This window comes from Triticum urartu, chromosome 5A (assembly GCF_056163025.1).
Source record: "Triticum urartu cultivar PI428250 chromosome 5A, HENAU_Tu73, whole genome shotgun sequence".
Classification (NCBI taxonomy): Eukaryota; Viridiplantae; Streptophyta; class Magnoliopsida; order Poales; family Poaceae; genus Triticum; species Triticum urartu.
Window position 1 is genome coordinate 678,134,501 of NC_141877.1, and position 26,016 is coordinate 678,160,516.

At 44.5% G+C, this 26,016-nt stretch overlaps 2 protein-coding genes across 3 annotated transcripts; one reads left to right on the top strand and one right to left on the bottom strand.

Annotated features, from left to right (window-relative positions):
- The first annotated feature begins 13,235 nt into the window (after nt 1–13,235).
- LOC125511637 (uncharacterized) lies at nt 13,236–17,820 on the top strand. Its single transcript, XM_048677063.2, has 13 exons — nt 13,236–13,706; nt 14,060–14,138; nt 14,240–14,329; nt 14,404–14,448; nt 14,570–14,614; nt 14,908–14,946; nt 15,025–15,123; nt 15,926–16,036; nt 16,126–16,259; nt 16,372–16,411; nt 16,524–16,586; nt 16,670–16,851; nt 17,005–17,820. Exons 1-13 carry the CDS (start codon nt 13,348–13,350, stop codon nt 17,504–17,506), a joined length of 1,788 nt encoding a protein of 595 aa, XP_048533020.2. The 5' UTR covers nt 13,236–13,347; the 3' UTR covers nt 17,507–17,820.
- A 1,167-nt stretch (nt 17,821–18,987) lies between these two features.
- LOC125511636 (putative protein phosphatase 2C 31) lies at nt 18,988–22,252 on the bottom strand. Of its 2 annotated transcripts, XM_048677062.2 has the most exons (5): nt 21,543–22,252; nt 20,626–21,452; nt 20,414–20,524; nt 19,621–19,885; nt 18,988–19,522 (listed from the first exon to the last, which is right to left on the bottom strand). In XM_048677062.2, the coding sequence occupies exons 1-5, from the start codon at nt 21,961–21,963 to the stop codon at nt 19,407–19,409; spliced, it is 1,740 nt and encodes a 579-aa protein (XP_048533019.1). In that variant the 5' UTR covers nt 21,964–22,252; the 3' UTR covers nt 18,988–19,406. The 2 variants fall into 2 exon arrangements, with proteins under 2 accessions (XP_048533019.1, XP_048533018.1); XM_048677061.2 differs by having other exon boundaries at nt 20,626–22,252.
- Between the last annotated feature and the right edge of the window lie 3,764 nt (nt 22,253–26,016).

Genomic DNA, 26,016 nt, shown 5'->3' on the forward strand with positions numbered 1-26,016 from the left:
GGGATTCCCTTTCATCCCCGCCGGCTGACTCATAAGGAGTGGAAGTGCATTGAAGATCGCTTCGAAAAAAGGCTAAGCTGCTGGAAGGGTAAGCTTATGTCTTATGGAGGTCGCCTCGTACTTAATAAACTCGGTGCTAACGAGTTTGCCAATGTTCCTCCTATCTTTCTTTAAGGTACCAGTAGGGGTATGGAAAAGATTGGACTTCTATCGATCTTGCTTTTTCTGGCAATTTGATGAGGATAAGAAGGAATACAGGTTGGCCAGATGGGATATTATTTGCAGACCCAAAGATCAAGGTGGGTTAGGGATTCATAATTTAGAAGTTAAAAATAAATGCCTTCTCTCCAAATGGCTTTTCCGTCTATCCACCGAGACCGAGGGTACGTGGATTCAAATTTTACGTAACAAGTACCTTCAATCTAAGACTCTAGCCCAGGTCACTGTTAGACCTCATGACTCACCTTTCTGGAAAGGGTTGATGAAGATGAAAATCTCCTTCTTTCAGAGGGTTAAATTCATTGTTGGTAATGGTCTTTCGATCAGAATTTGGGAGGATACATGGTTAGGGAAGACGCCCTTAGCCTTGCAATATCCCACTCTATATCATATTGTACAACGCAAGGAAGATTATATTGCTACAGTATTGAATTCGGTTCCCTTTAATATCCAATTTAGGAGGTCTTTGGTGGGGGAACGGTGGACTTCTTGGTTGCACTTGGTCTGTAGATTGATGGCAGTTCAACTCTCTGACTAGGCAGATACCATTTTTGGAAATTATCAGCGAATGGTAGTTTCTCCGTCAAGTCCGTGTACATGGATGTTATTGATAATGGGCCAATTCCGAGATCACTTCACATATGGAAGGTGAAAGTTCCGCTAAGAATTAAAATTTTCTTGTGGTTTGTTCACAAACACTATATTTGGAACGTTTGTCATGTTTGTTTCATGCATACCAATTGCACAACCGTTAATAATTTTGCTGGGATATATTTGCAAAGAAGCGTAATTGACATTCAAGAATAGTTCCCATACAAAGAAGTTGTAATTTCAGAATCTCCCAGGGTCACGTTATTAGTACAATCGGGAACAGAATTCTGAACAGCCAGTCTAGTTTTTTTTTCAACCATGTAGTCTAGTTGATTACATGGTGTCACAAATATGCTCCAGGTGCAACACCTCCATTTCCCGAAGACTCGAAAAAGGGCAATCAAGCACATGAAGGTAGACTCTTAAGCGACATGATTTGGATAACATGTGATTCTCTTCGGTTTAGCCCTTTTTCAAATAATACTATTTTGCTATTTGTTGGGAAACTGAAAAAGAAAAACAGTTTAGTAGATTCTGGAGACGGGAAACAAAGCACCAAGGAGGAGACTTCAAGCTGTTAGAATATGTAAGGTCATTTGTATAAAACAATTAGCTTGAACTTTTAGATGTTGAGGTTAGCCAGTTCATGGCCGATACCTCTGTCGGTTGATGGTGTTCCTCCAATAAACTTCATGGTGGTGATGCTTTCAGTGGTAGGGTACTCATTGAGTTGCGGTAGCAGCTTACTGATCACCATCTTTTGAAGATACTTTCAGTTTGCTATACTCAGCTACTTAGTGTTCTACAGAGTACTTCATTGGTGGTGCTGTTAATTCACCACAGACCTGTTAAGACCTTGGAAAACATTCATGCACTAGCCCGTCTAGCTCAGTTGGTAGAGCGCAAGGCTCTCTTTTTTTAGTGTACTGATTTTCTTAATAACTACTAAATGTGCAAACTTTTTGTCCTGCTTTTTCCCTCCCCTTCAAATTCGTACCAAGTTCTTAACAAAATATTGGGAAGCCTTGCCAAGGTTCTCGACGCCCTCCGGGAGCCCGTCCACGGCCGTGAACGGGTACGTCGCCACCTTGACCTTTGCAGCGGCGCGCTGGAGGAGCAGCGACTCAACGAGCGGGACGTTGGCCAGCCTGACGGCGACGGTGGTCTCCACGGCTACGTCTGCGCTGGCCGTGTGGCTGGTGGTGAAGAAGGGGATGAGCAGGACGCGCAGCTTCTTGTGGTGGCCATTTCTTGGGGATGGCTAGCTTAGCTCTCGTGGTTCTGGTTCTTCTTGTTTGTCGTGTGTACATATATGGCGCTACCTACTGATGTATTTTTTTAGGGGTTACCTACTGCTGTATTAACGCTAGTGTCAAATGCATGATGTCGCTAGCTACCTGTCCCGGCTCCGTCCACCCACTACGTGTGATTAACACTTGGTGACAAGTGCCTCTTCGACGTGTATTACGTTGGAACGTGAAGATGGCACTTGTGCTCACGCAAATACTATAAAAGAAACGGGTTTTCCTAAAGCATATCTAGACATGTCTAAGTATTGCACATCGGGCGACTCGCGGCAAGGCTCCTCTTGCCGCGTCGCTCCCGCGTCGGGCGACTCGGGCGGCCCGCTACCCTAGCCGCCACCGAGCCCCGGTCTACTCCCTACTCTCCTGCCGTCGCCGTTGCATGACGCCGCCGGGCTAAGCCCAGTGGTAGATGGCGGTGGCAGAGGTCTCTCCTTCTCTCCTGCGGCTTGGGGTGAGGTGAGGGCCCCGGCGTGTGGAGGCGCGGCTGGTTGGGTCCTGCGACGCAGCGGCCGGCCCTGCCTCGCGGTGGCGGCGGGCAGCTCTACGGCCGGTCGGATCTCGGATTAGCGGCGACGGCATGAAGGGCCTGGTGGATGGATCGACTGTACATGTTGTCTGGCCTCCGGTCAGATATGGCCTGGCCGGTGTGGCCTGCTCCATGCACGGCGGCGGTGATCGGTCGCGGCCCCGTGCACACCAGGCTGGATGGAGGGTTCCTCGAATGGATCCGAATGAAACCCTACTCTTGGCTCGTTTCCAAGGCCAGCGATGGCGGCATTTTTTGTGTCGTCCCCTTCCCGAAGGCATTGTTGTGGAGAAGCTCTAGACCCCTATACGCCACCTTCGGGGGAAACCCTAGATCTTTCAATCAGATGACGGTGGCGCTCTTGTGCCGTTGTGTCCCTCTTGGGGCGTCATTCTTGAAGGTATGCATAGGCTTGAAGGACCATTGGACGGTATCTGCGGTGGAGCGGCATTTCATGTGACGCATCGACGACATGGAGTCTCGGCGGCGTGGCCCGGTAGGGCCTCGGAGATGGATGTGTGATGATGGACGCGCGTAGAGAGGAGGTGTTTTCTGGCGCCATGGTGGCTTCGACAGCAGGCCTGGCAAGGTCGTTGCGTCAGTATTTGCTCTGAAGATGGATCGATGGAAAACGGTGGCGACAACCTATGAGAGTGTGTCGGGCCGGCTTGTGTCCCAGACCTGGTGTGTGGCTTGGTTGGGGTCTCCGACTTTAGATGTTAGGCTTAGGTGAGAGGTATAGGTATTCGGCTCACACTTTTGCACCCCTTCATCAATGGATAGGAGAAGCGACAAATGTTGCCAAGATGGCGGCTTCAGAGGATGTATTACTTTTTAAGGTATTTGTGAATAATTAATAAAGTAGCTGTATGCATCTCACATATGCAGAGGCTGGAGTCATCCTCCTTTTCAAAAAAAACATTGCACATCATGGTCTTATCTCATTGATTTTGTGGGGTTTTCTAGCCCAGCGCATTTAGCTGTTAGGATCGTGAAAAAGTGGTGGCAACAACACAAGATTGACTTTGATGGTGGGGCTTCTCGAGTACCCAGTCTCGAGCTCCGGGGTGAAACCTAGGCTTGGCCCAACTTGGTTATACCTGGCAATGGTGATGTTTTTACATCGTTATCTTGTTGAAGGCATTGCTCGAATATGCTTGGACTAGTTCTTCAGGGTGAAAACCTAGATTTTGGCCTTCGGGAAGAAAACGCTGGAGCGACCCTCCCTTCTTGAAGGCGTTGCTGTTGAAGAATCATGTTGTTCTTGTGGTGTTATGAGATGATTATTGGTGCGAATATGATCATTGTTGTAGTTTGCGATTGTGGGTTTGATCGTTTCGGTTTTTCCCCCTCTCGCTTTGGCATAGCTTTGGACTTATATGACTTTGTTATTTGCCAGCGTTTTTGTGTGTGTATGTTAGTGTTGGCTCTGTGCATCCTAACTATGCAAAGGTCGGGTGTGTGCTCATTGTATTTATATCCACTTAATGCTTTATTTTGAGTAATAAAATTCATCATTTGTCGAAGTGTTTTTTATATTAGTTTATTTAGATGTACAATAACTAGAGATTATCTTGATGTGCCCTAGACAGATCCACAAAGAAAAAGGGCCTGACTAACCGCAAGTTGCCTATTGGGTTAGTCGATCATCACACCAACCTGAGCTATTCGATAAACACGAACCGATCAGAGTATGTCTTCTTCCTCCCCGAGCCTGAGATGGGGAGGCCATGGCAGCTAGTGGGAGCATGTCCAAAACTTGATATGTTCGGGTGTGGGGGTGCATGGTCTGGTCGCCGATACTGGAGAAGGTCGGGCTCGGAGGGATGGCTGACAGGTGGCACAGAAATGATGGAGACGACTCCAGAGTAGTGGGTTAGGGTTTTCACTAGTGATTGTAGCAATATTACCATTGGATGAGCGAGGCATATTCATCCGAGCTTTTTCATTCTTAGTGAATGAATTATACACTAGATATTTACCCTTACTAATGTAACTTTAAATTTCAGCCAGTTATTTAGGAGACAAAATTCTACTCAAAAAGAGTTTAACATGTTCATTGAGGAGAGGATGGAACTTGATGTCCCCAACCTGAGAGACTCCTGCAATCATCATTACCCATGCTCAACGCCTCGACGGTCCTTTATTTGAAATTTGCGAGAAAATCCTGCAATCATCCTCTTCGGCTTTTTCTTGTGCTCATCAAAAGCTTGGCGATTTCCTCCTATAGTTCATCAAAATTGGGATGGATGATGTTGTTGGTGCTAATCTCTGCGGTCTTCGGAGGCTCGTTATGGTCGAACATATTAGTGATGATGATGATTCTGGATCTTCAGTCCCCCGTCCAAAAGGTGTGTTCGCACATGATCACGTCACCGTGTACCCATGACATCGAGCGTGGTACGCGAGACACATTGCCAGCGGAGCCTCGCCGGTAGCGCGATATGCATTGCAAGTCAAAGGACTTTTGAGGACCCCAAAACCCCTCATGCTCAGGAAGAACCCCGTCAGGGTGTGTGGCGGCTATAAGTTGTCCTAGGTCGGCCCATCCTCCCCTAGAGTCTATTGATCTCTGCTCTCCAACACAATGAATGATGAAGAATGAGGGAGAGGTAAAATGAGATGAACAAACTAGTATATGGGTTTGATGATTGTGTGTTGTTCAATTGGCTGTAAGTCCAATCGATATATGAGGCCGCTGGACTTTTCGTACAAGAAAAAGGACTCTAAATCCCAACGAAAACTATAAAACCCTAGCCTGACTCGGACATGAATCACGTGCATGCTTCCGAATCCTTTGGGAATTTCCAAAGTACTTACGTTCAGAGCCTCCGTGCGCAAGCTTTTGGACAATGTTAGGTCTTCCCGCGCGATTTCTTTTGAAACTTCCGAGCTAAAACGATTCTTCATATAATCGGGTAGATGGCACAAGTTTCGGCCATTTTGGGCCCGGAAAATTAGAGGGAGAGGTGCAGATTGGGGAGGAAAGGAGAAGAGAGGAGGCGACTCTCATGGCGCGGGGTGGCGGCCGTCGAGATCATAAGGGGGTTTTATGTTCAGTTTCAATAATAAATTTAGAGGATAAATTGCTCAAATATCATGTTTATTCAATCAATTCTTGCATATTTTATCTCTTTTGCTCGTTATTATATACCTGCACCAGAAGGAGACCAAGAAAACTACTGGAACCTAACAGAGAAGAATCCATGAAGGAAAGAATTTTTCAGGATTCATTTTCTAATAAGCAATTGTAGCGTGTATTGTAGCCCTATGGTGAAGCACTACATAAAGGGGAGCACAGAGTACACTACGTGGGGAGCCAAAGTGCACTAAAGCAAAGAGCACAGGGGGCACTACGTAGGGGAGCACAATTGTATTACAGAAGGGAGCATGGGCAAACTACACTAGGAGCACAATGCAAAAGAAGGGAGCACAAGTGCACGATGCTAGGGAGCAACACGTGCACTACGCCAGGGAACATAAATGCACTACAGTAGGGAGCACAAGTTATAACAAGAAAAAGTTCATCAAAACCTCAACATGGTATCTAGTTTCAAACATCTTGAGAAGATGAACACAAACATGAGAAAGGTTCGCAATTTGGACAATTTCATTTTGAAAATATAGGTTTAGAAAAAAAAACATGTACTATCAGCCCTCCCATCCCCTGCCATGGGAAAAATCTCACCAAAACTCTCTGGTTGCGACAATTGGTGCACAGCTAGAGGAGTTTCGGGTGACCTTTGCAAGGGTACCCCCTTAACTAGTTATTTCGTCCGATTCATTTCAATCTTTGATCAACTGAGGCTAATGAACCTGTTGCAAAGGCTATTTTTGCAGTAATTTAATGCAGTATTCACAAAATATCATGCGAAAGGAATATAAGTTATGAATAAAATTTAATTCTATCTAAAGAACTTCATGAACCTTGGCAACAAGCTATGTACATATACATCCAAAGATTTCATATGATTCCTTTTTTTTTGCGAGGTAATGGTGTGATTCTTGTTTAGGTATGAATTAATATGAAGGATATCAAAATCTAGAAAACAATCCTATCAATATATATCACAAAAGGAAGGTTTTGGTAAGTAATAATGCTTATACATAATACTACCATTTAATTATGCATTATATATAGTACACATGAATGGGAAGAAAATCCATGAAAGAATAGGTCGCATGCATCTAAATAAACGCATAGAAAAAGAACATCGTTGTACGTGGTGGTATATAAGATAGAACAACAAGGAAGAAAAAGAAGGCTAACTGATGATGGCGTTTATCAGCAACACCAAGAAGGCTATGTGTTTGGTAGCTCTACTGGTCATGTGCACCAGTTTTTGGTCTTGTCAAGCAGCAGCAAAGTGCAGCAAAGGTATTTTATTTCCTGTTGCAAATGATCCTTTTATTATTGTACTCATATATTTTCATGTTCCAACAAATAAAAAGGATCTGGTGCACCATGTATACTAGCTAACTGGTTGTTGTCTTTGCTGTGCGTTGTGTGCAATCCATGGTTTGGATCTGTCTAAAGCCTGCTGTGGTGGGATTGGGCCCAAGGGCTTCTGCTGCTGCGTGAAGGAGAAAATAATGACATCCAGCTGAGGATGCCATTTCCTGAAATCTTTTTCTTTTGTAAGGATGAATGATACAGAATTATTGGTTAATCGGAATAGTAGATGCTTGTGTTTCAATATATAAAAAGTAAGCATGCCGTTGGTCCCAGAACATTGTATTCATAAAGAGGTTTAACTTTGTTCAAAAGGGTTAACCGGACTGGTGGACCATATCGATGACAGATATGGCATCCACCTAGCATTGGATGGTGACATGTCGTCCACGTGGATTACACTCTTTTCTTTTCTACGGAAGCACGGAGGGATGCTGATTTTGCCGGGTGAACGTACCCAAGAGCTGAGACAAAACCAAGCAGCAATGAAACAAGAAACTGCGCAGTCGTTTGTTAAGTTGATTACTTGAAACCGAGTGCCATATCACTAATTCACTATTCCAGTCGGTTTTGGTCAACTATGACTGATGACAGATGACCAAAAATGACCATTTTTGTAGTATATATACTCATTATTCGCATACTATGATATTGAGGGAAGCTAAGTTATGAATACAATCTAATTCTAACTATAGAATTTTGTGAACCATCGCCAAGAAACTATGTATCAGATAAAATCCAAATTAAGAGTGGTATGATTCTTGTTGGTTTTTTTGGCGGGGCAATGGGATGATTCTTGTTTTAGTATGAATTGATCAAGGGGCAAGGGCATCAAAATATTAAACTGTCTAGTGTCTACAATGGCTACGGTAAAAGAAAGGATATAGTTTGAAATAATGCGTGTATACAAATGTATATGGAAAGCATGAATGAGAAAAAAAATCATGGAAAGCGGTCACACAACTATATAAACGCCTACAAGAAGAACATTGCTGTGGTTGATTAGAACAAGAACAAGAGTGAGAAAAAGATGGCTACCTAGTGATGGCGTTTGTCAGCAACAACTCTAAGGCTATCTCTTTGTTGGCTCTACCGGCCATGTGTACTAGCTAATCGGTGACAACGGGGATGGGCCAGTTTCTATCCGATCCTTATAGGGTTGTTGCTGGGTAAAATCTAAAACCCGTCGGGCTTGGCGGGTGCAAACTCATTCCAATACTACCCGCACCCGAAACCCGCCAAACCCATGAAACCCATGACATTTAAGCCTTGGAATAGACCTGGGCCGGCCAAAACCCTCACATCCCACCTCTCTCCCTCGAAAATTTCTCTTATGAACGCCAGCGCATCACACTCCTGCATCTAAACACTAGGCCCAACCGAAAAAACATCCGACGGGATTTCATCCTCACTGGCATAGGCAAGCAAAGCCCGACGGGTTTCATCCCCGTTCCCCATCTTGATCTGCCACCGTCAGCTAGGCCTACGATAGCGCCCCACTAAAGAAGCCCGCTCGCGCTGCGCCACAACGGGCTAGACCTTGGCTTGCTCCCACAAGAAGCCTCCCTACAGCTGGCCTGGGCATGTGGCACCACCAAACCAAGCTAGCACCGCTCCCCAACAGGCTCAATGTCTGCACTTGGGTGGGACCTCTTATACGACGCATTCTGTGTCAAACAAAAGCTCGACGCACACGGGGACGCACGACTGGGCCGGCCCATCGATGCGAAAGCCACTTATGTTTTTTCAAAAACATGAACATGACAAACAATTGAAAACAAGAACATGACAAAAAATTGAAAAGGACAACATTTTTTGAATTTACTGAACATTTTCTAAAAGATGAACATTTTTTGAAATTGTGAACAAAATTTAAAACAAGAACATTTGTTGAAATTCCTGATAGACTTTTTGAAACATGAACATTTTTTGAAATTGTTAATAAAATTTGGAAAAGGGACATTTTTTGCAATTGAGAGCAAATTTTGAAAACAAGAACAAGTTATAAAATTCTGAATAAATATTTGAAATTCTCAAAAAAAAGAAACATGAAAAAGGAAAAAAACGAAAGAGCAAAGCAAAGAAAAGAAAATAGAAAAAGGAAATAAAAATTTAAACAAAAAAGATAAGAAATAGAAAAAGGAAAGAAACAAAAAGGGAAGTAGAAAAACCGGTTCAGAAACCTCCTAGAAGGTTCCCAAAATCAGAAAAAACCGGCTGGGAACCACCTAGAAGATTCCCAAAACCGGATTCGCACAAACGTATGAATGGGCCGGCCCATCCGAACGCTCGTCCATCCCCCTGTGTGTCGCGTCGACTACTTGCCGCAGCGAGCGGCAAATAGGAATTTCCCAACTTGGGTATCGCCCGCTGTAACCGTTAAACGTTCGATCGCCTACACGCGCTCGCAGTAGGCCGGCCCATTAATCGCGTTACGCGTGCTCGCAAGCTGCCCGATTTTGGTAAGGTTTAAGAAGAATCCCGTCTGCTTTTGGAAGTTATGGGGCCGTTTTTTCTTTTCTTTTTATTTTTTTATTTTTTATTTGTTTTTCCCCTTTTGTTCTCTTATTTATTTATTTTTTATTTGAAATTTTTCAAAAGATTGTTGATGTTTTCAAATTTTGTTCGTGCTTTTCAAACACGCGGGATCTTTAAGGGTTTCACCTCTAGCCTACTCCAACTTGTTTGGATTGTTGTTGTTGTTGTTGTTGTTGTTGTTGTTGTTGTACTAGTGCACATTGGACAACACCCTGCAAGCCAAGTTCGGTCCATACCTCCTTTGGTCTTGAACAATTAAAAATGACATGTTGTATATCATCAAACCCAACTTTACATATTGGGCATTGTGAAAGAATCAGGATGTGTCGTCCAGCCATGACACTAGGCATGGCAATACACGCTTTAGTACCTTTCATTCGAAATGTTTAAATTTCCCTGGGATACGAAGTTGCTACAATTCCTTCCAGATACTGCCCTGGCCATCTGATCTGTCCATTTTGCGCCCAAATTAATGATTGAACTCCGCATAATATGCCGATCGGACCGAGAAAGTTCCTGATCTTGTATATTTCCATGCAACATAATCTTCCACAGCCTCAATCCGAAGGGGAATCTGCACAATTCTGGCGACATCTACCGGTGAGAAGATAGAATGAGATCCAAATCCCATTGACCCGTATGAGGATCAATCAAATCATGTACCAATGTTAACATAGTTCCTCCTCTTGGTGTAATGACTCTCCTTGTTTCGATAGATGAGATCCATGGATCTTCCAAAAAAATTATTTGCAATTCTGAACCAACTCGCCATATACAACCTCTTTTCAAAGTCTGAATTCCAGCGACTATAATTTGCCAAGTAAATGAGGACCCTTTCTTAGGTCCAGCTTTTAAAATATCACCATTTGGATAATACTTTGCACTCAGAACTCGAGCACACAAGGAATCAGGATTCTGGAGAAGCCGCCAACACTGCTTTGCTAACATAGCAAGATTAAAACTGTGAAGGTCTCGAAACCCCATTCCTCTCTTCCTCTTTGGTACACACATTTTCCACCATGTAAATCAATGCATTTTTTCTTATCTTCTTCGTCTCCCACCAAAATCCTGATAATTAATCAGTAATTGATTTGCCAATACCTTTTGGTAGCCTAAATACTGACATTGCATAGGAGGGAATGGCTTGTTCAACAGATTTCAATAAAAAAAATCCTTTCCTTGCATTGATAACATTTTCTCCTTCCAACCCTTGAGCCTTTGGCAAATTCTCTCAGTTAGGTGTTGAAAACAATCACTCCTATCCACTCCGACCACAGTCGGTAGGCCTAAATATTTATCTAATAAAGTTTTTGTCATTATATCAGGGTCCCTACAAACATCTTCCCTGACCGTGACACTTGTATTAGGATTGAAAAAAAACTAGATTTTGTTGTACTTACACGCTGTCCTGAACTATCACAGTATGTATCTAGTATTTCTCTTGAGGGTGTTTGCATTCCGGGTGTTAGCTCTCATAAATATCAAGGAGTATCTGCAAAAAGAAGATGAGAAATAGATGGTGCATTCTTGCAAACCCGAATACCCTCATGGCAACTTCAATGCACGACCCCAAACAGACGTCCGTTTGATCCGAATTTTGTCCGTTTGGGGCGGCAAAATGGACGCCCATGTTCGGTTTGGGGCGTCCGTGGGTCAGTGCACCCAACGGGCGGCCGCATCCCAAACATTGTCCGTGTTGGACTTAAAAAAACACCCCAAAAAAGCATTGTAAATTTTTAAAAAGGCATTGCAAAATAGCTTGAAACATAGACATATAACAAACTTAATTAAACAGTCCACGATAGTCACGTCCCACACATAGTACTTAGGTTGAAATAAAAAACATAAAAAGGTCGTTCGGCCGCCGCCCCGCGCCGCCGATGCCGTCGCCGTCTTCAGGCGTCACCATCCTCGTCGTCGCTGGTCAGGTCGATGTAGGGTGGGGGCGTCTAGAGCTGAGGCGGCGGCCCCTAGAATGGGGCGGGTGAGTGCTGTGCTGGCTACAGCAGCGGCGGGGGTGGTGGTGGTGGTGGTCACCACGTCGCCCATGCACTCTCCTCCATGGCCTCCTCCTTCACCTCCCTCTTCACCTCCTGATTGACGTCTAGCTCTGGCACGTAGCCGTCTCCGGCGGCCGACAGCTCCAACATCTCCTACAACCCCTCCCATTCCTCCTCCTGGTGGCGCCTGTATTCCCGCTCGGAGTCCTCCATGACGGCCTGCACCAGCTGATTCTCCTCCTTGGCTGTCATGATGGGAAGTTCTGGGGGTGGTGACGACGGGGAGGGAGAGGCCTTCGGCATCAGGCCGCGCACCCGCGTGCGGCCGCAAGCTCTGGACGGGCTCGATGCGCGCACACGAGGCACACTCTGGGACTCACGGGGCGGGCCACGAGCACGACCGGCAAAAAAAGTTTGCTGACGCACGTCGTGCTCGTCTTGGAACCATGTGTCCCAGAGGGGCGAGTCAACGTCGTACCTACAATCAGGGAGGTACTGGCGCGGAATCCGGGCGCGACAACGGGCGATCTCCTAGAGGTGGGCATCTGACCACGGCAGCGGGGTGCCAGTCTCCCAGTACCAGCGACAGATGGTGACCTTGATGTAGGGCCGAAAGTGTGGCGTGACCGCCGGAGGGGAGATGGAGAAGGATGCCAGCGAGGTGGAGTGGCTGGCCACGCTTCCAGACGAGGCGGACGACGACCCCGCCTCGTGGTCGTGCTTGGTCTTCTTGCCGGGATACTACTTCTAGAATCCCATGGCCGGCGGCGCTATGCTAGGGTTTGCTGTCTAAGAGGGAGGGGGCAATGGAGATGGTGGGCAAGTGGAAGTCCACGGCTTCGCAATAAAAAAGGATGTGGTCGGGGCCATCTGGCTGCCTGACCGGCGGGCCCGCCCATCCGTGTGCATTGACTGCGGTAGATTGGAGTTAGTTGGAAGGTCGACACGCGGGCCCGAGACGGACGGCGAGAGGCTGCGTGGGCGTATGTTCTGTGCCCGTTTGACCGCAAAGCCAAAGCAATTTTGCGCCCAGGATAGGGCGAGCCGGACCAGAAATAGACGTATTTTGCTAATGGGGGTCGCGCGTTGGGCCGTCTCGTCTGTCTGTTTGGGCCAAAACGGCAAAACGGACAGAACCGGACGATTTGGGGGCCTGCGTTGGAGTTGGCCTCAATACCACCTCTCCCCCTCCCGAGCCAACAAGCTAATAAACCTTCAGAAGTCAGAACAAAGAAGAAACATGTAAGGGGATACTGAGTCTTTCTGTCTCAATCCCCATTTCTAATGGGTATGAATCATCTGTCTCTGTATCATTTAACCGGATTCTATGTGTGACAGAATAAACACACTCTCATGATCATATCCGAAATCCTAACCTTATCTCATCTGTTGAAGGAACCCATTCAACTCTATCATATGCTTTAAGCATATCCAACTTGACCGCACAAAATCCATTTGTCCCATGGGTACTAGCTGAACTCATACTTCTGTTTGCTGGAGAAGAAAGTAAATAAAAGGAGTAAACAAAAGTAACCGTCCGATGTACGATGGACGGTGCGATGGATGGTATCAAGACCCCCCTTTCCCCCTACTCTTCGTCTTTTTTTTTTCCGACATCGAAAGAAGAAAGAAAAGGAGAAACGAAAAATCCCGTTCAACTTTAAACCGCTCTTGCCCTTGCCCTTCTCCTCCGCCGCCGCCGCCGCCGACGTCATGCCGCCGCGCCGGGGCAGGCGCGCGACTCCTCCGGTGCTGATCCTGGAGGACGAGGACCTCGATTTCGAGGTCAGCTACAGCGAAGGGGAGGACGGGGAAGACGGGGGAGGATCGGATTCCTCCTCGTCGTCGTTGTCGGGGGAGGAGGAGCCGGAGGAGGGAACGGACGTAGAGGACGGCGAAAGATCGGATGAGGGGGAGGAGGAGGAGCAGGAGGAGAGCGTCGCGGAGGGATGCGGGCCGGCCGTGCAAGCTAGGGTTCCCGGCGGCGCGGCGGCGGAGAGGGCGGCCACCAACGCCCCCACTTGCCCCGTGTGTATGGAGCCCTGGACCTCCGAAGGCGACCATCGCATCAGGTGAGGCCGAATCGCTCGCTCATTCTTGCCTGGTCTGCGTCTGCTAGGTAGTACTAGCTGTCACAAGAACAGGGGTGCTGTGGGTGTTTGTTTCCAAGCAACAATGGTTACTGGGTTGCAAGAAAATGGGAACTTACAATGTTCTAACGGTAGCGCCAATGCGCCATGGTCGACGTTGCCTTGAATTTTGATGGGCCATGGCTGGTTCCTCATGTAATCCTGGTTTTTGTTTCCAATGCTCTGTGGATATGATGTGTAGATGACTGTTGACTGAAATTGTACTAGATTTCATTTTGGTTGGTCTAGGGATACGGTGTGTAAATGCTAACTAGGTGATATACTGTATGCTGTAGTTGCATTCCTTGTGGGCATGTCTACGGCAGATCTTGCCTGGAGAGATGGTTAACGCAGCGTGGTAACGCTAGTGCTACGGTATGTGTGCCGAATGGTTTTTTCGTTTGGAATAATAGCGTGTGCATACATATCCTTCTGTGCAATCAGCCGAGCACACTGTCCAATGTATTGTTTGCTAGTGCCCTCAATGTGGAAGAAGGTTCAAACATAAGGACATTATCAACATCTATGCACCGGAGGTTGCTGTTCCAAATAATGATCTTGAGAAGGTTGGGTTTTGTTTCTCCACTTTGTCTGTATATTTTGTTTTGGCCGCGATCTGAACATCGTTGCTTGTCTGCAGCAATTACGGTTTTGCAGGCAAAAGCTCGAATCCCTTGAGGAAGTGGTAAGCAATTTCCTTATGCTATCTGTGAGCTTCTTTAGTTGCTCACCATGTGCAAAATGCTTTTCTCTTTCTGGTTTGTATTAGTAAGTTCCTGCTAACATAATTTTTTTCTTCTCTTAAGGTCCTGAAACAAGGAAAGTTGCTTGACGAGATAATTTCCGAGAAGGTATACTATAGGTTGTAGCAATCTTTGCTGCTTATTGCATTGCCCAAATTCTAAATGATGAAAATTGTGTCAAGTGCATTGTGTCACTAGATAGTATGTTTGCACCTGTTATTCAGGTACTGTAGTAATATACAAAGAAGGTATCAGAGGTTCTTTATATTGAACTAATACATCTCTTATGTTGCTTTATTCATCGATTGTTTCTGCATCAGAAAATTTATGTAGCAATGATCAATAGTTGTCAGACTTGTGAGAAACTTATGCTTTCATTTTCTTATGTGTGTGCCTTGCAGAATCACAGGTCAGCAGATGTTGGTGTCTCAAAAAGACAGGTAATACCATTTAAATTTTTCAATGATTAATGACACCACATGAGTGTATATGCCAAATCTTCTTCCTCTGCTTTGTAGAAAATAGCAGAGCACTCAGATGGAAGAACATATCTGGAACCGTCAGCCTCAGCCAGTGCAGCCTCAGCTTCTGTCAACAGTTGCCGTTTTGTTTTACTGGTAAATATTTGTTACAAAGTGCTATTTTCAGCTGCAAACATTCAGCCTATACTATGTACTACATGTTTTACTTATAATTGATGTCTGGTATTCTTGTCTGATCTGAAACATATGGTCATTTTAGTTTTAGTAAAAGGAACATCGAAGCAGAAATTGGGTTGGGCAGGGAATTCATGATTCTGGCCCAGCTTCTGTTAGATATGTAAATTGAAAAATGTTTTGTTAACTATGATTATTTTGTTTCAAATAACACATATAAACCTTCTTGTTTGCATGTTACTGTTTAGGAGGTTGAACAGAATCTTAAGACTCATAATATGTACCCATCTTATTTTTTGTCACTAAGGAAGCTGAAACTGTTGGATGTGTTGATTGTCAGATCTTAGAACAGGTTTCACTTGGTCATGAAAATGTGTGATCTGCACATAGGAACTTGACCCCACCCCAACCCTGTGAAAAAGAACTTGGTGTAACTGATGGCTGTCTAATTTTTTTATGGCTTAGAACCATCACACCTGATCAGGTGATCTATCACCCAGTACATAATACTCCAGTTTTGTCCCATCCCATGTGTACCTTTTGTGAATAATTGAAATATATTAAAGCAAAGTGGATTATCTGCTAGTGTCGAAGGACCTTCATAATTTGGACTGCTAATTCTCGTGGATTATCTGTTTGTTTGAAACCGCTGTGCATTGCCAACATATTTCTTCCACCAATTTTGCAGTTGGATTCTGGCTGGATTTATATCTTTCCAAAATTAATCTAGCCATTCTTGTAATTTCTTAACCATGCTATACAGAAGGAATTATCTTTTGATGGTGCTCGAGTCATGGGCATAGATGCATCTAACCAAATAATACTTGCTTCTGGGAAGGCACCTGGTGTGGGTGGAGAACATGTTCTTAGAAAGGTATATTTAGATCTCGTTTTCCCCCCAAATTAATGGATATCACCACTAAAATTTTGAAATACCTTATTGAGATTTTTCAATGTAAACAGATTAGCATGCTATCCAGCCATGAAGCACGTACAATACAGCTTCCTCCTGATACTAAAGTTGTCAAGGACATATGTATCTTGCCTGGTGGCTCTGCTCTTTTTGCATCACTAGGCAGAAGGCTCTCACTCTTTAGGTTTGTCTTGAATTTTTTTTATGACAAATGGTGGTTCTTCTGTTTTACTGTCGCCTCTAAGTTAGTCTTATCATTATTTCTTTTGAACACTAATCGTTATATTTGAATCCAGCATGACGACCAACAGTGTTGTTCTTCAATGTAATTTACCGGTAATTATCCGACCTTCCAAATCTGCAACACCTAATGTTTTCTATTTTGAATGGGCAAATTAGGTTCAGACAATGACATCATAACCTAATGCTCTATCACACTACCTTGCAGCTTCCTGCTTGGTCATGTTCAGCACATGACTCTGATTCACATCGCGTTTATGCTGGCTTGCAGGTTCAGCATATCCTGATCTTAAGCATATTGAATTTTGATACCCTTTGCAAGATTTACATGAATGTCCTTGTTGTGTTCTGCAGGATGGCAGGGTTTTGGTATTTGATACTCGTCAGCATTCAAGACCCTTGCATTCCATGGCGGGGCTATCTAAACATCTGGTCCATACACTACACTCTGTCACTGATAACAGTGCTTCCAGAAAGCTTCTTTCAGCTTCTGCCATAGGGCCTTGCATGTGGGATGCTGATGGCAATCAAAGCAGGTATGTGACACAGGGATGCTCAAAAAGCATCAATACTATGTGCTTCTTGTCATTACTGATGTCGATTGGTGTTCGCCTAGAACTGCCTTTGCAACTTTGCCGATCCGCGAATCGGTTTTGGTTCTCATGTATGTTGCCGTTGGTTTTTCTCAGTCCAAAGCTACTACTAGAGGATGATAACCAACGCGTCTGCTTCTCTCTTGCGTGTGCCCCTCCATCGAGCGATCTGTTGGTGGCCTCCTACCGGCCCAAGGCCGATTACTCATCAGGAGACGCCGGTGCTCCATCTCAAGCGTACCTGTCACAGACGTCGACACAATCTGGTGCAGGAAAACTGGGGCAGCACACCGTCATCAGGAGGACAGGCAATGCATCCTTCGCCGAGGGCAGCACTTGCCACTCCAACGTAAGCGAAGTGCGCATGTGCAAATCAGCAATCGTACCTTGCGGGAACGACGAACATCTCTTCGCCTACGGTGACGAGTCACACCGCGGGGTCCTGACCTGGCGACTACCTTCCCTTGGGGTCCATTCTGGCCTGATACCCCACCGCCAGCCAATCCTCGACCTAAGGTATGCGGGAAGTCGAGTGGGAGGTGGGTACCTTGGGTGCCTGAGCGATGATAAGTTGCAAGTTTACAGAGTTGATAGATAGGTAGAATGGCAGCAGGGGTCCAACAGTCATCATAACTTTAGTTCGCGATGATTAGCCCTCCTAATTATGCGGTATGACTGACAGTCCTTTTGCTGTGTACAAAGCAGAACAGCTAGCTGTATATGCACCGTGATGTTGTGATGTAGTACTCCCTCCGTTCCATATTAGTTGTCGCTGAAACGGATGTATCTAGACGTATTTCAGTGCTAGATACATCCGTTTGAGCGACAACTAATATGGAACGGAGGGAGTACAAATTAAAGGCAGCGATGTTTATTTCTTACCATGGAAGGGAGAACCTGTTTTGAGTTGTATGCGGTGTATTCCATTTACACCTTTTGATGCCTAACAGAAGAATTTCTTTTGTCTAAGTAAAAAGTGCCGGTAACCGAGGTGGGCATAGTGGTGGGCACACTCTAAGATGACACACACTTTCTGGGCATTATTATGTCACATGGAGGCAACTCAGGTGAGGTTTTCATGATGAACATTGCTTGTTTAATTTGCCTCTTTTTATTATGACGCTGATAAGTCTGAACGTTTGGGATTTGCCAATGGCAAATGGAACGTTTTTTTTGCAATTTATATACGCGGGGGATAGCAAGTTTAGTTGGCAAGCATGGCAATTCCACCCTTAGTTTGTTTTTTGCCAGAAAATTACCGTGCTTGTCAACTAAATTTGGCATCCTCGCGTCAACTAAAGTTGCCATAAAAAAGCGTGCGATTTGTCATTCCCGTTCTGTTATTACGTCCCTTCCGCTTGATTTCATTGCACGGTAATCTTGCCCTTCTTGCAGGTCTCCTTGCTCTTGTTTCCTTTTATTCTACAAGCAAATTTCTCTGCATTTATACATCGTAATAGGATGCATGCCATCAGTAGAAACCTGAATGCCCTATCTTAATGTATTGCTCTATGAGAAAAGAAAATGGTGCCGGCCATTAATGAGGTTGCAGCTAAAGTATGCTGACTAAGTTTATTAAAAATGCCTGGTTGATGTATGGCATACAATGTTTTTCTTTGGTTTGTGGAATGGGTATCAATTTTTTTTATCTTCTTTTTTGAGCCCTTATATGTCTGCTCTCAATCCACATAATTGTTATTGTTGCTTTTCCTTACTGGAACAACATGGAAATGGTGAATACAGAGTTCTGGATATGGCCAACTGGTGACATGCAGTCAGAAACTTTGTTTTTTTTTTTCATCTACATGAATATGAGTCATAGGACCAAGAGCCGAATTGGATTTCCGAAGGTGAGGAGGCTTTTATATTTATACCAATGTATGTATATACTAAATGTTTAGGCTATGTTTCTCCCACCAAAATCAGTATGCATAGTCTATGAAAGGAAAACCGAATCTGAACTGAATTATGAGCTTGGAGTGTAATTTTTTTTAGTGCCTGATAAAGATTTTTGCGAGAAGTTTTAATTGGGTAAAACTGAAGGCGCAGAGAAGCATGTGTCAGCTTCTAGTACTGGAATGTAGCAATCTCGGTCATGTATAGGCAAAGGAACAAACATAACATTCTTATTGAGCTTATATAGTTTCGCCTATTCTTTCCATCACACCATTGCCGGGAAACCTTATTACATAAGCATACTACTAGAACTAGAGTCCCTCCTGCCGAACTATCATATCAGTTTCGGGTTTTCGGCGATAAAGGAACATTATTCTCTAAGAGAAGCAAAACAAAGACCTAACAAGGTTGTTGTTCATGGTGCATGTGCTTTGACAGTCCTGCTCGTTTTGTCTTTCCGATGTCACCATACCCTACTAGCCCATCGGAAGCATTTTATTCAGGTCTTTATTAACTCTAAAACACCTTGAATTGCTCACTAGGCAACCAACTTCTGAAACTCTATGAAACGAGGACACACTATGCCCCACCAAACACTATGCCTAAACGGAGGATCTCCACATCCTCCCCTTGAATGAGATCACGATGATGGAAACATCGTCATGGTACCTCCTCCTTTTGTCATAGGATATGTTGAGCAGTTCATGGTACTCCATACCTGAAAATCAATAGGCATGTGAAGTTACAAACAATTTCAAAAAACTGGTTTGTGCAGGGCAGGCTTGTGTTGTGTGAAGTATGGAGGTGGTTGCTCACCGGCCTTCCTTGCAGCCCGAAGTAACACTTCACCGATGAGATGCTCAGCGGGATTGCCCTTGGGACACGCAGCTGTGAACATCTCTACCTCATCAACCACCTCTTTGTTGGTGAAATACTGATAGAGCCCGTCAGACGACAACACCAGGAACTTGTCATTTGGACCGATGCGGTGGTGGCGCAGTGATGGGATGCAATTGATGTAGGGGTCCTTCCCGATGTAATCAATCTTGAAGGCCCCTAACAACATACTGTTCCACTTTGGCTGCCAAGTAAAAAAATGAGCATCCCTTGAATTATCAGGTGTGCAGATTGACATTTCAGGAAACTTTGATGACTCTCCATATATTAGCATATGCAAGGAACATGCAGCAAACTATGTTTGCTCACAGTGTCAATGGCTTTCATATTTGCATGATGTGATGCATGAATTGCAAGTCACATTCACAAATTTTAGGTTCTTCATCAATGGCGGGAACAACTATTGTTGAGCTAATGTTGGACTACCACTAATCAAGTATATGAAAGAATTAAAGGGCCTACGCATGAGGTGAACAACTTATCTCATGGAATTAACTGGAAACACAGACTTCTAGTCCTTGAATGCTAGACTGATAGTATGTTGTTTAGAATAAGTGCACTTTTCCTATGCATCACAAAGTATATTATTTAACAATTTCATAATGTGGCATCATAATAGTCTAGAAGAAACATTACACTGACAATGGTCGGAGATGTGCTTGAACATGCATGCTCGAGTACAAAAGAGACATTGTTGTTGATTGGTGTGTACCTCCTTCAGGTAGCCAGCCCCGAATGCTCTGGTGATGTTGAGTTTCCCCTTCACTCTGCCGCGGATGATGGCGTTGCAATCATTATGTTCGGTCTTGATCCTATTTACCTCCTGTATGGCCCAGATTTCAACAAGCACAAGTTAATAATGGTCAAAAACACAAATAAATGCATCACATTAACGATGATCTAATTAAGAGAGTGTGTACATACCTCCTCAACGGAGGTACTGTGTTCAGTGTTGAGCTGCACGGACTGTAGGCCATCCATGATCTCGGCCTTCAACTGCTGCAGATCCTTCTCTGTCGCCTTGCCGAGGATGTTATCAAGATTGGGCTCCAGCCTCCTCGCCAACACGGCACGACTGTTCCCGACGTTCATCACATACACGTTCTCGCCCTTCATCAACATCACTAGCACGCATGACCCCATCAGCCCAATCTCCGGGTTGTCGGCCGCGGCCTCCTCCGCTGCCTTGAAAAATGCCTCCTCCGTCTCCCTCAGCGCCTGATCCAGCGCCCCGAGGACTTTCTGGTGCATCGTTGGGATGCCCCCAAAACTGGCAGAATTTTTCTTCTCCGGATATTCTGTCCGACCCCTCTTCGCCGGCTTACGTTCAATTTCCGGGCTATGATTGCCTCCATTCAGAGAAAAGAGATTATTAGAATTGGTTGTGGGCTCATTGCACTGGATGTTGTCCGAGAGCACACCCTTGAGTGCGTGGTCCACAGCGACGTGGAGGTTCGCAAAGAGGTAGTCGGTCGCATCGGGACCGAGGAAGCCGTCGTAAATCCCCACGAACACCCACCCACGCTCCTCTGAGACCGCCACCTGGAAGCGGTCCTCGCCGGCCATGCCTTGAGCCCACTGCACATTGTCTCTTGGTGGCGAGCGGTGATCCCCATCGGCAAAGGAATCCATATTTGACACCTCAATAGGACCCTTTGATAGGAGGTTGTTGCGTGGCACACTAAAATCGAGCCTGGAGCCGGCTATGGCTAAGGATTTTTTGAGAGGTTGCTCATTGCAACACCGAGAGCCTGTGGCGTCGTGTTCAATCATGAGATGAGAAATACTGTCCCGGTGACTAAAAAAAGAGGAGGACGATGAGAAGGAGTGGTCTAGCATACCTGACATGAAGGGCCGCCTTGACAGCTGGTTGGAGATAGTGGATACGGTGCCGGATGAATCCAAGAAGTGGCCAGAAAAGGAAAACCTAGTTGGTTGGGCCTGGTCCGGTGTAGTGGCGGAGGAGCACGAGCTCTTAACGGTGCACACAGATGATTGCGGCAGCATCAACTCATTAAGCATGCGGAACGACGGTAATGATGATGATGTTGCTTGATTGGCGTTGATGGCCGCTCCGAATAAAGAGAAGAAGGGTGTTTTTGATGAGAGCACATTAGCCATTGGGGAGTTGCCGAAGGCGACGGCTATTGGCACGTACTTGAAGGAGTGTCCATGGATGTCGCCGAGTACTGGGTTCGATGAGACAGCCGGCGCATAGGTTTCGCCAGAGAAGCATGTGTTTTTGGAGATGCCATTGCCCATTTTGTTTTCTTTGGTTTGGGATTTGGCGGACCGGCGAAATGGAGGGGATGGATGAGTAGAAGTTTTGGGAAAGAAAGGGTGGAAGAAGAGTGGTTGGGATTTGACTATAGTTGGAGTTGGGTGACACAGTATAGGGCAATCCTTCCTTAGAGTGAATATGGTGGCTTTCTTGCTTCGATTACCCTATAACCTACTTCAAGGTGGTGTTGCTAGAATTGCTTCCTAGTTGGGACTTGAGAAACCATGGCACACTCCTATGGTTGTGGAGGAGTTTGGGATGAATTGAAATGGCCTCACTTCCCGTTTATATAGAACTCGGAGCGCACTGCAGACAATTAAATTGTATATCTTCATAGAAGATATCTAGATTTATTGATAGATAGCGGTTTGATTTCTTGAAGATACGATGATAGATAATGTATTTGTTCTGAGGCGTGGACGTTCATTTTCAACGCCGAGGAACTTGCTAGCGACAAAATTTGACGGGTGACAGGTCACACGTGCTATCTACATCAGGCAACGTGGATAGAGGACAAGTGGTATACAGTCATTACAGATGTATTTTTGTCGCATTTGAATAGTGTGGTATATGAATACTTCAAATTTGGTTTAGCCACTTGCGACGGGGTCAATGAATGACATCCGCTGCTTACGATGCCGTTTGGAGTAGTAATGTTCTAACTTATCCGAACCAATCTTCAATAAATGAGACATGTTACTATGCTAAATTTATTGAAAGATTCAATTCTCGTGTGACCTTGCACGGGAAAAAGGAACGCCCCTTGCATCTATAGACACCAAGTTGCCCGGAGGGGGAGGGGGTAGTGCCACCCTGTCTGTAGACACCGATATACCTGCAAAAAATGAAAAGAGGAACGCCCCTTGCATCTATGGTATAGAGGACACCTATGTCTATGAATTGTGGGCCTAAGGACATGGTAGACCATAGAGGTATGCATTATCTCGGTTTTATGGATGTCTCAATCAAAGAAAGATACAAAATATTTAGGAAAAATTATGCTTGTAGAAATATTTATCTACATAAATTGTTCACGAATAAGTGCATTTAACAACTGCATTTCAGGAACCTATGATCAATTCGGGGTGAAAAAATACATTAAAATGTACCATTACTTTACAAATTGTACAACCGACACGAGTTATGGAATATATTATGGTAAAGCATCCACAAAAGGAAGTAGTTGGCACCACAAAATCAGTCATACCATAATACAATCATTGCACAATGAACATATGTTTGTTACACCAAAACAAAGAATGCTATGCTTTACCATATATAATATCTTTTATTCCATTAACAAAACCTACCTAAAAAGAGTCCATAGATGCAGCAGTTGAGCCTGCCTATAACTACATGCCACTTCATCAAATCACATATTTGTTCAATAAAAGCAGAAGCTAAAAGAGCGACCATAACAAGTAAGATGCATGCAAACAGGCCTCACCCGCGGGGGGGGGGGGGGGGGGGGGGGGTCCTAATTGGCACTCACACAACCGTCCCAGCAATCGAGCTGCTCGCTCGATCGCTTCATTGTGCAGCGTTCAAAACAATGTCTGGTTGACTATGAAAAACAAATATGGATCCAAATACATTACGAATTTTAAAATAATTCACGAATTTGAAAAAAGCCCATGGGTTCAAAAAAGATCACAGATTGTAAAACGTACATGGATTTCAAGAAAACTGAAAAGAGTTCACGAATTTTAAAAAGGTTATTTGATTTGGGAAAAAAGTTAAGTAAAATTTGAAAAAAAGTTCACAAACTTCCAAAAAGTCCATCAATTTGAGCAGCAAACTTGAAAATGTTCATCAAAATTGAAAAAAAGTACATCAAATTTTGAAAACAAAAAGTTCATTGAATTTGATAAATAGTTGAACAGTTTCGAAAAAAGTTCATCGATTTTGAAAAAAATTATGAATCTGGGAAAAGTTAACGAATTCAAAAAGGTTCACAAAAAATGTTCACGAAATAAAAAAACTTCACAAAGTCGAGAAAAATTCACAAAATTGAAAAAAGAAAAAAAAATTCGGCCAAAAAACAACGAAAATGAAAAAACAAACACATGCTCATGTTCGTTATTTGAAGATGCATAAAGGAAGCTACCTAGCACAAAGGAAATGTTGTCCTAAGTGGTTACGCACCTTTTTATGAAAGGTTTTACCCAAAAAGGAAAAAAAGAGTAAGATGACCGACCAAGTCTAGATGTGGGGTATGCGCCTATTTGCAGGAATCAAAGAAACGGGTGCCTTAAGCGCCGCACTATGCAACCATCCAAAGGCCAAAGTGGTATAGCAGCGCTACCGGTGCACGACGTTGATGTCGCTCTATTATGCAGCGAACGCCAAATCGTTGTGAAGCCCTAGCTTCTGGCATGTGCTGCCGCATTGATGGTGTACTAGTTCGCCATCGTTGTCGACAGGTTCGTGTAGTTCTTCCACAACGACCCCTTCCTTCCTTCCTTCCTGATTTCCCCCTTGTCCACCCATCCCTAATTCCTAATTCCTACTACCGATGTGATCCAATCTGTTATGTGTTGGATGGAAACCACATCTCTTTTGCTCTCATGGCTCATGGACATGATGCTGATAATGAAATTTCAGGAAAGAAACATGTAGAGAAGCAGCAAAATCAAAGAAAGGATGAGCAGGAAGCAGCAATATTTTTTTCTTTCTTAATTTCATTCAGGAAGGTCACAAATTGAGCTGGGTAGATTGGACATTTGACCGTATTGTGTAGTTCTGAAGAATTTGTTACAGTGTAAGTTATCATTGGATCTTTTCCTTGGTATAGAATAATGAATTACACTTGTCGGTTGGCAAGCAATCAGATCTTGACCATTGTTATTTTTCTAGCTAGGCTCCGAGATCCAATGTGCATGTCCATGATTCCATTCGACTCTGAAATTTTCCATTGCCGGCCACCATGACGAAGTGATTATACAAGGTAAGTCTCTATTTTATATGAAGGTGCTTTAATTGCACTTTACATAGGCGTTAATTGTAATATTTCATGTATACATATCAGACGCTATGTCCCATGAAATCCAAGGTAGTTTTTCGTGCAGTTCCTACCTTTCTCATTTGAGGTTCTCCTCGTTCATGAGATAAGGGTCGGCTATCATGACATCGAAACGTCATGGCGTCTAACCTTGTTGACTTGAAAAAGCACCCATAAACTATAACACTTTTGGCACATTCGCCGTGCCTCGTAGGGATGGTAGTTTTGCCCATGGGTACGGGTACCCGCGGGTACCCTACCCGAAAACAACGGGCATGGGCAAGACTTGGAGAAATTTTGTATCCACGTGTAATGGGTATTCATACCCGCAAAAAATATGGATAGGGCATGGGTATGAAATTATACCCATGGGTAACCCAACGGATACCCATAAAACATTAACAAATGAAAATAACTCCTATGTCATGTGAGGTCAACATTCCAAATCTTGTGGCCCATCCTAAATCTCGTATTCCTTAAACCGGTTATAGCTCATAGGCCCATTATCACCTGCTTGCCACTCATCCTAAGTCGTATGTGACTCCTTGAAAAAGATGAAATCTTGACCCTTCGCTATTGAACTGTTTTCCAACTCTCGACCTAGCGATCCCCCATTCCCACCACCGCCTTCCACTACATTGGGATTCCACCAACAGCTGATTATACTCCCTTGATGCCTCCAAGAGGCCACCCATCAGAGGAGGCCACGTCAGTGCTATACTGCTCGCCCATCGTCACTTGAATTTAAACTCATATCTCCACCTTTAAAAACAATGTTGTATATTGTACCCATTGGATACCCATTGGGTATAGTATACCCGATGGGTATGGGCATGGGTGCCAATTTATGCCCACGGATATTGAAGTGGGTGAATATTGAAATTTTTCATGGGTATGAGTTTGGGTAGAAGGAGCTTGTACCCGCCCATACCCTACCATTGCCATCACTGCCTCCACCGGCGTGACTTCTTGTTGCAGGGCTGCCTAAGGAGGTGGCGCCGAAGGCAGCGCATTGCTGATATACGTGCGGCAC

Bases quoted from the DNA above. Each gene is read 5' to 3' on its own strand.
- LOC125511637 (XM_048677063.2), top strand. From the start codon at position 13,348: ATGCCGCCGCGCCGGGGCAGGCGCGCGACTCCTCCGGTGCTGATCCTG. The intron at 13,707-14,059 runs GTGAGGCCGAAT...TGTATGCTGTAG, and splicing joins GAAGGCGACCATCGCATCAG to TTGCATTCCTTGTGGGCATG. The intron at 14,449-14,569 runs GTAAGCAATTTC...TCTTCTCTTAAG, and splicing joins TCGAATCCCTTGAGGAAGTG to GTCCTGAAACAAGGAAAGTT.
- LOC125511636 (XM_048677061.2), bottom strand. From the start codon at position 21,963: ATGGGCAATGGCATCTCCAAAAACACATGCTTCTCTGGCGAAACCTAT. The intron at 20,525-20,625 runs GTATGTACACAC...TGGGCCATACAG, and splicing joins ACAGTACCTCCGTTGAGGAG to GAGGTAAATAGGATCAAGAC. The intron at 19,886-20,413 runs GTACACACCAAT...TTTACTTGGCAG, and splicing joins GGGCTGGCTACCTGAAGGAG to CCAAAGTGGAACAGTATGTT.